This window comes from Myxine glutinosa, chromosome 3 (assembly GCF_964187855.1).
Source record: "Myxine glutinosa chromosome 3, kmMyxGlut1.1, whole genome shotgun sequence".
NCBI classification, from domain to species: domain Eukaryota; kingdom Metazoa; phylum Chordata; class Myxini; order Myxiniformes; family Myxinidae; genus Myxine; species Myxine glutinosa.
The window spans coordinates 81,466,398-81,480,412 of NC_136263.1; the positions used below are offsets into that span (position 1 = coordinate 81,466,398).

The following is a 14,015-nucleotide window of genomic DNA, read 5'->3' on the forward strand; positions in this document are numbered from 1 at the left end:
TAAGCCGACTATGGGTTGTGGCTGGCTGAGATGTTGGGGCTGGCTGTGTGAGGACTATGTCACTGTTGTGTGGTGTTACTAGCTTACACGCCACGGTCAGCATCTCCCATGCATGTATGGTAAATGGAACATATGGCAGATCCGAATGAAAGGTAAATGGAACGGACAGGGTGCAGTTATCTTACATCATTATACATCATTATACAATATACATTATACATACAGATTAGTAGACCCTAGCGGGATATTAGTAGACCCCAGCGGGAGATTAGTAGACCCCAGCGGGAGATTAGTAGACCCCAGCGGGAGATTAGTAGACCCTAGCGGGAGATTAGTAGACCCTAGCGGGAGATTAGTAGACCCTAGTGGGAGATCAGCTGCACAACTGGAGATTATAGCCCCTAGCGGGAGATTAGTAGACCCTAGTGGGAAATTAGTAGACCCTAGCAGGAGATTAGTAGACCCTAGCGGGAGATTATTAGACCCTAGCGGGAGATCAGCTTCATCGTGAGAGAATCTAACCATATCCAGAGCCTTGCTCGATCTTTCAGCATCACAGCGTGAAAGGTGCGAGGCAGGCGTGCCCATCCAAAGGGGAGAGCAGCACTCCATTGAACTGAAGATGGCCTGGGAGGAGGTTGTTCAAAGTTCGGACAACCTGAAAACATAATGCCTCCGGCGACTTCGTCGGAGGCATAAAAACTCTCGTATCCAGATCCGGATTCGGATCTTCACCAAAATTGAATCAATTCGTCCTTGTCAAACACCCAACCTATACACCAGGTTTAATCCAAATCCATCCACAACTTTTTTAGATATCGTGCTATATAATCGGTTATATGTATATGAAACAAACCAACAGTGGTGTAGAGAGACACAACAAAGAGATAGTTGAAGGAAGAGTGTGCAAGGGGTATTATTAGAGAGTGAAGGCCCCAGCGGGAGATCAGTTTCATAGCGGGAGATTAGTAGTTTGGAAGGCCCTAGCGGGTGTTCAACTTTGTAGCGGGAGAACAGCTTTGTAGTGCGAGACTAGTAGGCCCTAGCAGGAGATAAGCTTCGTAGCGGGAGATTAGTAGGCCCTAGCAGGAGATAAGCTTCGTAGCGGGAGATTAGTAGACCCCAGCGGGAGATTAGCAGACCCCAGTGGGAGATTAGTAGACCCCAGCGGGAGATTAGTAGACCCCAGCGGGAAATCAGATGCACAACGGGAAATTATAGCCCCTAGCGGGAGATCAGCTTCATAATGGGAGATTATAGCCCCTAGCGGGTGATCGGCTTCATAACGGGAGATTATAGCCCGTATCGGGAGATCAGCTTCATAATGGGAGATTATAGCCCCTAGCGGGAGATCAGCTTCATAATGGGAGATTATAGCCCATAGCGGGAGATCAGCTTCATAACGGGAGATTATAGCCCCTAGCGGGAGATCAGCTGCACAACGGGAGATTATAGCCCCTAGCGGGAGATTAGTAGACCCTAGCGGGAGATCAGTAGACCCTAGCGGGACATTAGTAGACCCTGGCGGGAGATTAGTAGACCCTGGCGGGAGATTAGTAGACCACAGCGGGAGATTAGTAGACCCTAGTGGGAGATTAGTAGACCCTAGCGGGAGATTAGTAGACCCCAGCGGGAGATTAGTAGACCACAGCGGGAGATTAGTAGACCCCAGCGGGAGATTAGTAGACCCCAGCGGGAGATTAGTAGACCCCAGCGGGAGATTAGTAGACCCCAGCGGGAGATTAGTAGACCCCAGCGGGAGATTAGTAGACCCTAGCGGGATATTAGTAGACCCCAGCGGGAGATTAGTAGACCCCAGCGGGAGATTAGTAGACCCCAGCGGGAGATTAGTAGACCCTAGCGGGAGATTAGTAGACCCTAGCGGGAGATTAGTAGACCCTAGTGGGAGATCAGCTGCACAACTGGAGATTATAGCCCCTAGCGGGAGATTAGTAGACCCTAGTGGGAAATTAGTAGACCCTAGCAGGAGATTAGTAGACCCTAGCGGGAGATTATTAGACCCTAGCGGGAGATCAGCTTCATCGTGAGAGAATCTAACCATATCCAGAGCCTTGCTCGATCTTTCAGCATCACAGCGTGAAAGGTGCGAGGCAGGCGTGCCCATCCAAAGGGGAGAGCAGCACTCCATTGAACTGAAGATGGCCTGGGAGGAGGTTGTTCAAAGTTCGGATGTGTAGAGGTGGTGGTAAAGGAAAGGCTTAATTGCTATGATCGGTGGTGGATTTAGGAGGCAAACTTGGATATGTTGTTTCTCCAAGAGAAATAGTTATGAATGGTGAGGCCCAAAATGTTGAGTGCCTGAACTTCTTGTAGCAGTTGCTTTGTCAAGGAAGTAGTTGGAAGGATTCGCCAGACAGTCTTTTCAAGGTGTGTCTGTCAACGTGGTACCAAACATAATACTTGGTAAGAGATGCAAAGGTCGAATCAGTGGTTACGTGATTTTAATTTATAATTTCAATTTCGCGAAATCAAGCTGGTGGTGATTCTTGTGCATCTGCATAAGAGATGCCTAGGTGCCAGCCAGCCACCCCACTGCTGGTTGCATCATTTTTCTGTGGGCACATCTGCCAGGTGGGTGATGCAATGCCTCTCCATAACCAGTTATCTGGTACTCATTTTGCCGACCTCAGAAGGATGACAGGCTGAACCAACCCCACTTGGCGTCAATTCAACGGGATCCGAACTCAGTACTTTAGGATCCCAAGCCCACCACCCTAACCATTAGGCCAACACCAGGTGATATGTCAAGCTTGAAGGGCACGACAACCAAACAACGTGCACAGCAATCATCCACGTGATGGACGATCAAAGAATCCTCGATTTTAAAAGCCAAATATGAAAGAGACCCACGCCCTGTTTACTGTTATGGGCAATTACTCACGCGTTTACTCAAATCCAGTAAAATACAATTGACATTGCAAAACGAAAAGAAAAACATCCCAATATGCAATAAGCGGGAAACCAAACTCGATTGACACAAGCGCTCAAACATGTGCTCATTCCGAATCTACTCCCGGTCTCCATGAGTGAACCGACTCTGAACACTCACCAGAGAGTCGGATCGCACCCACGAAGCTCTTAAGCATACTGAGTGCAAACATTCGATAAACACTTCCGGCATATTGTTGGCAACCATTTTCTACTCGTCTTATATTTTAATTATTTTTTTCTAAACAATACGTAATTATAGTACAGTAATTATGTCGCACGTATTACTTAATAACTGTAGGATACTAAATATTTTTCATGGAAAAGGTAAAAAGGGAACATTACGACCAAGCTTGAATATATTACGGCACACCGGTAGCTGCTCATCAATATTGTAACATAACATACACTAATACAATATTTTCATCATTACAGTAACAATTCTAAAAAGTAGTAGTTTTAATTGGCGCTTAGGTTCTGATTATGTTTATTTTCTGTCAATTAAAGTTAACATGGAGGATTCATTCGTACGGTACGCGGGTACGGTGTGTTATAGGGATCTTCCTCTTCTCGCTGTATTGAACGAATACACCACACAACATTACGCATGTTCATAAAAGGAAGAATTTATTACATATGTGCACAATCTGTTACGTGTCTATGATCATAATATATGCAGAGGCAATTAAATCATCACATGGAGCTCGAAGGACAAGAGAACGGGTTTAATACCTGATACCTGACTCAGTCGGCTACGTACACATCGCAAATATGTGACTTCGGAGTGCCCAAGACCATTCACAGGAAGAAAAAAATCGCACCCATGTCTGAACGAAGCAAGCGGTTCTGTTTGGAATTTTAATATGAGATAGGCAAAGGCCAGAAATGAACGAAACACTTTAGAATTACCATTTAGAACCCCATATAATTACCCTTTAGAACCCTCCAGCATTACCGTAGAATGGGGTGAATAGGGACAGCAAGGTGTATAGAGACACAAACTGAAAAAAAGTTCGGAAACCTTTTTTCGCTGAAAATTGATAACCATACTGATTTGTTGATATTCGGGTTGAAAGTGTTCTCTTGTTTTTAAAAAGCAACTTATAGTCCCTATTAACCCCATATATGGGTTAAATAGGAATCAATAGGATTTTTATGGCTGTCCCTATTCACCCCGTTTTACGGGTGAATAGGGACAGTCACTAATACAAAAAAATAATAATCAAGAAACAATCCTGAGTTTCCAACTTATTGCTAAATTGATAGCTCAGATGGATTTTTTTTTTGTGTGTACTGAATCGAGGCTCGTGAAAGAGCTGACATTTACTTCACAAACAAATCAACCAGACAAACAAAATATATAAAAAGAGGGAGCGGAAGACAAGAGAATGGGAAGCACGCAAACACTTGAGAGCACACAACATTTAAGAGCAGGGAGATGTGTGGGAGGGAGAGGGCTTGGGGGGAGGAGGCGTGCGAAGGGGGGGGGGGGGGTGGGTGGGAGAAGTATAAAACACAAGGACACCAAGGACTTCCAGGACAGAAGTTGGTATTTCAAAAAGTGGAATTGGGGTGAAATTATCGGGGATAGAAAAGATCAAGGTTTTGGATGGGGGAAGATAAGACATGGTGGTGAACAGCTGTTTTAAAGACCTGGAGGGTGGAGTGGGAATGAAGAGAGTGAGGGAGTTTGTTCCAGAGGCGGGAGAAAAGAGGAATGAAGGAGTGAAGGTGAGCAGAGAGTCTTGATTTTGGCAGTTTAACCATAAGAGGGTTGCAGGCAGATCTTGTGCGACCTGTAGGAATATTTGCGGGACAGAGCCCAGAGAGAGCTGGGGGGGCAAGGCCAGAGAGGAGTCGGTAGAAGACGGAAAGACCACCAACCTGCCTGCGGTGAGTGAGTGAGAGGCCCTTGGAGTTACCTTCATCGCGGGAGATTCCAATGATTCTGAATGCTTTGGTTTCAACAGCGTGAAGACGAGCTAGGTGTGAGGCAGGAGCACCAGCCCAGAGGGGAGAGCAGTATTCCATTGAGCTGCGGATGAAAGCCTTGTACGTAGTGAGGAGCTCAGGTGTGCCAAGGAAGGACTTCGCACGACGGAGGATGCCCAGTCGGCGACTGGCTTTGGAGGCCAGATTTGAAATGTGGTTTTCCCAGGAAAGATCATGGCAGATAGTGAGACCCAAAAGCATGAGTGACAGAACTTCTTGGAGAGGATTATTCAGAAAGTAGATGGGAGGGTTGTCCAGTCGATGCAGATGGATGCACATAATATGCACCCATAATATAAACCACGGTGCCAATGAAAAAAAATATGGGATAAAAAGTTTCTCCAAACTGTCCCTATTTCTTGATTATTATTTTTTTGTATTAGTGACTGTCCCTATTCACCCGTAAAACGGGGTGAATAGGGACAGCCATAAAAATCCTATTTATTCCTATTTAACCCATATATGGGGTTAATAGGGACTACAAGTTGCTTTTTTTTAAAACAAGAGAACACTTTCAACCCAAATATCAACAAATCAGCGAAAAAAGTTTCCGAACTTTTTTCAGTTTGTGTCCCTATTCACCTTGCTGTCCCTATTCACCCCATTTCACGGTACCATTTTAAATTACCCATTAGAATTACTCTTTAAAATTACCCTTTAGAATTGCCCTATAGAATTACCCGTTATAATTAACCTTTAGAATTACCCTATATAAATAATATAATTACCCATTATAATTACTCTTTAAAATAATTACCCTTTAGAATTACCCTTTAGAATTACCCTATATAATTACCCATTAGAATTACTCTTTAGAATTTCCCGATAGAATTACCCTTTAGAATTACCCTTTAGAATTGCCCTATAGAATTACCCGTTATAATTAACCTTTAGAATTACCCTATGTAAATAATATAATTATCCATTATAATTACTCTTTAAAATAATTACCCTTTAGAATTACCCTTTATAATTAACCTTTAGAATTACCCTATATAATTACCCATTAGAATTACTCTTTAGAATTTCCCGATAGAATTACCCTTTAGAATTACCCTTTAGAATTACCCTTTAGAATTACCCTTTAGAATTATCCTTTAGAATTGCCCTATTGAATTGCCCTATAGAATTACCCTTTCTAATTAACCTTTAGAATTACCCTATAGACTTACCCTTGATAACACTTTAGAGTTACCCTTTCAATCTTTTTCGCACCATTACCCCCTTTTTCACAAGACTGTCTTCATAATGACCCCCATCCCTACCGATTCCAAAGGAACTATACTATTCGTACTATAACAAGAATGAATACACTGTGATCACAACCTGAGACAAAATCCGGTTACGAGCCAATTGGGAAACACGCATTTAATGCACTCTTAAAGATGAGCAGAGTGAATGGGAAACACATTTAATGCACTCTTAAAGATGAACAGAGTGATTGAGAAACACACATTTAATGCACTCTTAAAGATGCACAGAGTGATTGGAAAACACACATTTAATGCACTATTAAAGATGAACAGAGTGATTGGGAAACACATTTAATGCACTCTTAAAGATGAACAGAGTGATTGGAAAACACACATTTAATGCACTATTAAAGATGAACAGAGTGATTGGGAAACACATTTAATGCACTCTTAAAGATGAACAGAGTGATTGGGAAACATTTAATGCAATCTTAAAGATGAACAGAGTGATTGGGAAACACACATTTAATGCAATCTTAAAGATGAACAGAGTGATTGGGAAACAGACAATTAATGCAATCTTAAAGATGACAAGAGTGATTGGGAAACACACATTTAATGCAATCTTAAAGATGAACAGAGTTATTGGGAAACACACATTTAATGCACTCTTAAAGATGAACAGAGTGATTGAGAAACACATTGAATGAACTCTTAAAGATGAACAGTGATTGGGAAACACACATTTAATGCACTATTCAAAGATTAACTCGACACCTCTGATCCATGTCGCCCTCCGCCATGGTTATATCAGAACAAGCATATTTGTCACACTGTCAAGGATTGTTTAACCCCAATATGGGACCATTTAAAAATTGCGTCACCCTATTTTTTTAGGGAGGCACGTACCATACGTTCCCCTACGTGCCAGATGGCATCAGCCCACGGGTCCTAAAATCCTGCTCTGCCGCTCTTTCACACCCTCTCTCTGTTCTATTCAACCTCTCTTTTGCTCAAGGTCATCTGCCATCTGCGTGGAAATCATCCAACAATACCGCTTTACAATAAATAAAAAAAGTGCAAAAACAAATCCTTGCAACTACAGACTAATCAGCAAGCGCCGAATCATCAGCAAAGTCATGGACTCCATCATTGCTTCGGATATCAAATCCTTCCTCTTCTCCAAAGGCTTGATCTCTGGTCATCAATTTGGATTCAGACCAGGACATTCTACTCTGGACATGCTGCTTCTGCTGTCTCAACAATCGATGGAGGCCCTCAATGCCAAACAGGAAATCAGAGCTGTCTCCCTTGACACAACTCGTGCCTTCCATACGGTCTGGCATCCCGCCTTGCTCACCAAACTTTCCTCTTATGGTATCCATGGAAACCTCCACGAATGGCTTGCAGACTTCCTTGCCAGTCGCAGTCAACGTGTGGCCCTGAATGGATTTCTCTCATCTCCCCCCTTGCTGTTCATGCTGGAGTTCCCAAAGGCAGTGTCCTGGGCCCTGTGCTTTTTCTGATCTTCATTAATGATCTCTCCGACTCTCTGGAAAATACTCTCTATCTCTTTGCTGATGACTCCACTCTCTGCAGCTCCATTCCTCATCCCTCAGATCGGCAGTCTGCAGCCTCCTCACTCGATGCAGACCTGGACAAAATCACAGACTGGTCAAACAAGTGGAACATGTCTTTCAATCCTGACAAATCTCACACTCTCACTATGTCTCTCCGAAAAGACCATCTGGATAACAGTCCCATCTACTTTCTCAACAATCTTCTCCAAGAAGTTATGTCACTCAAGCTTTTGGGTCTCACTATCCACCATGATCTTTACTGGGAAAACCACATTTCCAACCTGGTCTTTAAGGCCAGTCGCCGACTGGGCATCTTCCGTCGTGTGACGTCCTTCCTTGGCACACCTGAGCTCCTCACCACATACAAGGCTTTCATCTGCAGCTCAATGGAATACTGTTCTCCCCTCTGGGCTGGTGCACCTGCCTCACGCCTAGCTCAGCTTCACGCTGTTGAAACCAAAGCTTTCAGAATCATTGGAATCTTCCACGATGAAGCTGACTTTGAGGGCCTTTCACTCACTCACCGCAGGCAGGTAGGTAGTTTTTCTGTCTCTACCGACGCCTCTCCGGCCTAGGTCCCCCAACTTTGTCTGTGCTCTGTCCCCAAATAATTATTCAGGTCGCACAAGATCTGCCAGCAACCCTCTTCTGGTGAAATTTCCAAAATCAAGACTCTGCTCACCTTCACTCCTTCATTCCTCTTTACTCCCACCTCTGGAACAAACTCCCCAACTCTCTTCAATTCCACTCCTCCCTCCAGGTCTTTAAAACAGCTGTTCACCACCATCTCTTATCTTCCCCCATCCAAAACCTTGATCTTTACTACCCCCGTTAATTCACCCCAGATCCACTTTTTTGAAATACCAACTTCTTTCACAGAAGTCTTTGCAGTGTCCATGTTTTTTATAATTCTCCCACCACCCCCCCCCCCCCCCCTCTACCCATCCCTCCCTCCTCCCCCCAAGCCCTCTCTCTGCCACAGATCTCCCAATGTCCTTGTTCTCTGGTGTTGTACTTGTGTGCTTCCCTCTCTCTACCTATCATGTCTCCCGCTCCCTTTATTATATGTTTTATGTGACCGTTTATGCTTTTCTGTCATTAATGTTAGCTCTTACACGAGCCTCGATCTTGTATTCAAAATAATAAATCTTACTATAATTCACCAAATGTCCGTCTGTCTGTCCGTCCGTCCGTTCCCAGGTACCGCAAAAGCGGCTGAACCGAACACAACGATATTTTGGGTGGGTCATCCTGGGACCCCCTGGAGTAAAATAGGCTATTTTGTTATTCCATTTTCAGCTTTGGTCTCCAGCATTTTCAGCTTTGGTCTCCAGCATTTTCAGCTTTGGTCTCCAGCATTTTCAGCTTTGGTCTCCAGCATTTTCAGCTTTGGTCTCCAGCATTTTCAGGTTTGGTCTCCCGCCTGACGTTATTTTCCCACACCTCTGGATACGCTTCGTTTGCTTTCGACCTTTCTGGTTGACGTTAAACGCAATCGGTGGATAACTCATGACACCCTGGAACACAACATATCGTGCTTGCCGACTCCGTTCACATCACTTCGGGGTACACTTGACATTTTACCTCTGGGTACATTTGACATTTTACCTCTTGGTACACCGACACTATATCGTAAGCCTTATTCATATCCAGGAAACGCCTCCACATTACCTCGGCGTAATTCAAACCGTGAACACAGCGAATATTGGGGAGTCCACTGATCGTGTTCAAGGGATTACACTATATCGTAAGCCTTATTCATATCATATCATATCTTATTATAAAAGAGCAAACGTATATGGTTATGTCGTCATATCGTTATGTATATTTGTTTACATGCGACGCAAACATCTGCTTCTTCTTCTTCAAATATAATTAACACCCTCTTAATTAACCCTATTCATTACGTTTAGACTGCTGAGACCCCTCAGACCTTTGATGACCCTTTAATTACCCCAAGACGCTTAAAACCACCAAGACCCCTGAGGACCCAAAATACCCTTAAAGACCCTGAAGACCCAAAAGACCCCGAAGACCCAAAAGACCCCGAAGACCCAAAAGAAACCGAATAACCAAAACACCCCGAAGACCCACAACACCCCAAAGCCCCAAAACACCCCAAAGCCCCAAAACACCCCGAAGACCCAAAAGACCCGGAAGACCCAAAATACCCCAAAGACCCAAAAGACCCCAAAGACTCAAAACACCCTGAAGCCCCAAAACACCCTGAAGACTACAAAGACACTTAAAGACCCAAAAGACCCCAAAGACCCAAAACACCCCGAAGGCCCAAAAGACCAAAAGACCCAAAAGACCTCCAAAGACTCAAAACACCCCGAAGACCCAAAAGACCCCGAAAACCCAAAACACCCCGAAGCCCAAAAACACCCCGAAGACCCAAAACACCCCAAAGACCCAAACCACCCCAAAGACCCAAAACACCCGGAAGACCCAAAAGACCCAGAAGACCCAAAATACCCCAAAGACCCAAAAGGCCCCGAAGACCCAAAACACCCTGAAGACCCAAAACACCCTGAAGACCCAAAACACCCTGAAGACCCAAAACACCCTGAAGACTACAAAGACACTTAAAGACCCAAAAGACCCCAAAGACCCAAAACACCCCGAAGACCCAAAACACCCCAAAGACCCAAAAGACCTGGAAGACCCAAAATACCCCGAAGACCCAAAAGACCCTGAAGACCCAAAAGACCCCAAAGACCCAAAACACTCAGAAGACCACAAAGACCCTTAAAGACCATGAAGACCCCAAACACCCCGTAGACCCAAAAGACCCGGAAGACCCAAAATACCCCGAAGACCCAAAATACCCCGAAGACCCAAAATACCCCACAGGCCCAAAAGACCCCGAAGACCCAAAACACCCTGAAGACTACAAAGACCCTTAAAGACCCTGAAGACCCAAAACACCCCAAAGACCCAAAACACCCCAAAGACCCAGAAGACCCAAGAAACCTTGAAGACCCAAAAGACACCGAAGACCCAAAATACCCTGAAGACCCAAAACACCCTGAAGACCCAAAACACCCTGAAGACCCAAAACACCCTGAAGACCCAAAACACCCTGAAGACCCAAACACTTAGAAGACCACAATGACCCTTAAAGACCTTGAAGACCAAAAATACCCTGACGACCTCGAAGACCCCAAAGACCCAAAATACCGTTGAAAGCCCTGAGGCTCAAAAATACCCTGTAGACCCAAATGTGCCTGAAGACCCAAAATACCCTGAAGACCCAAAAGACCCCGAAGACCCCGAAGACCCAAAAGACCCTGAAGACCCAAAACACCTGAAGACCCAAAACACCTGAAGACCCAAAACACCCCAAAGCCCCAAAACACCCCAAAGCCCCAAAACACTCCAAACCCCCAAAACACCCCGAAGACTAAAAACACCCCAAAGACCCAAAAGACCCGAAAGACCCAAAATACCCCGAAGACCCAAAACATCCTGAAGACTCAAAACTCCCTGAAGACTACAAAGACCCTTAAAGACCCTTATCACCCCAAAGCCCCAAAATACCCTTGAAGGCCCTGAGGCTCAAAAATACCCTGAAGACCCAAATGTCCCCAAAGACCCAAAATACCCCGAAGACTCAAAAGACCCAGATGAACCAAAAGACCCGGAAGACCCAAAAGACCCCGAAAACCAAAAGACCCAAAATACCCTAAAGACTCAAAAGACCCGAAGACCCAAAACACCCCGAAGACCCAAAAAATCCTGAAGACCCCAAAGACCCTTAAAGACCCTTTTGACCCAAAATACCCATAAATACCCTGAAGAACCAAAATACCCCAAATACTCTTAAAGACCCAGAGGAAACAAAAGACTTTTTCGACCCAAAAGACCCTGAAGATACCGTAGACCCAAAAGACCCCGAAGACCCAAAACACCCCAAGGATACAAAACACTCTGAAGACCCAAATGGCCCTGAAGACCCAAAACACCATTAAGACCCAAAAGACACCGAAATGGTCAAAGATGCCTATCCCTCTGAAACGACGTGTGGTGAGGCGCGCGGAGCGCGCCTAGTCACACTTGTAACAATAATACAAAAAAAAAATACCATACGCCCTAACGAGCTTGATTCAATCTTACTAATAATTTATATTTGACATATGATTAGATTTTTGGGTAACACTCATCGTGAGTAACACTCTACCCAAACAACCAAGGTCTGCCAGAAAACCAAGATGGTAGCTATATTATCTCTCTGGGTGCCGTGGTAGCTTGAGTTAAGTGACAAATGTGGGTGAGGTACAGCAGCTGTCCGACTAAAATGGTGCACATTTCAAAAATCGACCCCCAAAAAGAAGCACAACAACAACAGCAACAACACCCATGCGGAGCATTTGTAGACCTGTGACACATCACAGGTAAAAACGACAGGAGGAGAATAATGCAACTTGATTTGAAGTCATATTTTACAGAGGTTGCACAAAAAACGTTAGTTTTTGAAAATAATAATCAAGATGGGTGATGTTGCACTTTTTTTTTCTTTTCTTTTTTTTTGTATACAGAATCGAGGCTCGTGAAAGAGCTAACATTTATCAAACAAACAAATCAAACAAACAAGCAAACAAAGTATATAAAAAGGGGAGCGGCAGACAAGATGGGCAGAGAAGGGGAGGAAGCACACAAACACAACATTTGAGAGCAGGGACATCGGGAGATGTGTGGGAGGGAGAGGGCTTGGGGGGAGGCAGGATAGGTATAAAACGCAAGGACACCAAGGACTTCCAGGAAAGCAGTTGGTATTTCAAAAAAGTGGATTTTGGGTGAAATTAGCGGGGGTAGAAGAGATCAAGGTTTTGGATTGGGGAAGATAAGAGATGGTGGTGAACAGCTGTTTTAAAGACCTGGAGGGAGGTTGGGATTGAAGAGAGTGAGGGAGTTTGTTCCAGAGGTGGGAGAAAAGAGGAATGAAGGAGTGAAGGTGAGCAGAGAGTCTTGATTTTGGCAGTTTAACCATAAGAGGGTTGCAGGCAGATCTTGTGCGACCTGTAGGAATATTTGGGGGACAGAGCCCAGAGAGAGCTGGGGGAGCAAGGCCGGAGAGGAGTCGGTAGAAGACAGAAAGACCACCTACCTGCCTGCGGTGAGTAAGTGAAAGGCCCTCGGAGATAGCGTCATCGCAGGAGATTCCAATGATTCTGAAGGCTTTGGTTTCAACAGCGTGAAGACGAGCTAGGTGTGAGGCAGGTGCACCAGCCCAGAGGGAAGAGCAGTACTCCATTGAGCTGCGGATGAAAGCCTTGTATGTGGTGAGGAGCTCAGGTGTGCCAAGGAAGGACTTCGCACGACGGAGGATGCCCAGTCGGCGACTGGCTTTGGAGGCCAGCTTGGAAATGTGGTTTTCCCAGGAAAGATCATGGCAGATAGTGAGACCCAAAAGCTTGAGTGACAGAACTTCTTGGAGAGGATTATTCAGAAAGTAGATGGGTGGGTTGTCCAGCATCGACAAGTCCACTTAGCATCGACAAGCCTTTTGATTTTGGTTTTCATGAGCGAGGGCACCTTGGAGGCCATGCTTCACCTTGTATCCTGTTGGCTCTCATAATTCCAAATCATCTTATGTCCAACCTGGGAGCAGATCCCTTTGTTTTCGATACCGAGAAAGACCTTGATTTCCTCTCTGAGTGCGTAAACACAGCGGGCAACATTGCCTTTGCACATTGCCAGTGGATTTGCGTGTTGAATAGGACTTTTTCATGAAAACAGTCCATGTCCTGGAAGTGTTTCTTGAAAAACTGCGAGTTGAGAAAACTTGCTCTCACAAATTTCACAGTTTTTACGACGATATCAAGAGTTTCCAGGAGTGCCCGGGGTAGTGTCTTTCGGCCTATTCATGAATCATGCAATGAAGAGAGAAAACATCCGGAACTTTTCATTTGATGAGAGTCACAAAGCCTGATCGAGGCCTGAGGATTCCAGGGGCCACATCCGTACATATTCTGCAGAGATTTCTCCAATCAAGGCCTTTGGCTTTAAGTAATTCCAAGAATTTATCCATCATTTCTTTTCTTTTCGTCGTTAGCTCGAGGTCATCACAAAATAGGAATTCTTCTTTCAAATCGCCACTGTGAAGCCATCTGAGGAACACCATCAGTTGAGAGCAGGACTGAGCATTGGTAGATTGATCGAGTTGAATGCTGAACAAACTGGCCCTTTTAATCTCCTGGATCACCCGTTCTCTCATATTCGGAGATGGCTCATATATTCTGCGGTGGACAGTATCATTTGAAAGAGAGATGACACCAAGTTTTTCAGCACTCTTCTC

General features: G+C 44.8%; 1 protein-coding gene across 1 annotated transcript in view; it reads right to left on the reverse strand.

Annotated features, from left to right (window-relative positions):
- Positions 1-3,160, reverse strand: part of HAGH (hydroxyacylglutathione hydrolase) — a 51,437-nt gene extending 48,277 nt beyond the window's left edge. The window contains exon 1 of the mRNA XM_068110553.2: positions 3,071-3,160. Within this exon, the coding sequence (XP_067966654.2) occupies positions 3,071-3,122 (52 nt within the window). The 5' untranslated portion in view covers positions 3,123-3,160. The remainder of the gene's footprint in view (positions 1-3,070) is intronic.
- Positions 3,161-14,015: the final 10,855 nt, after the last annotated feature.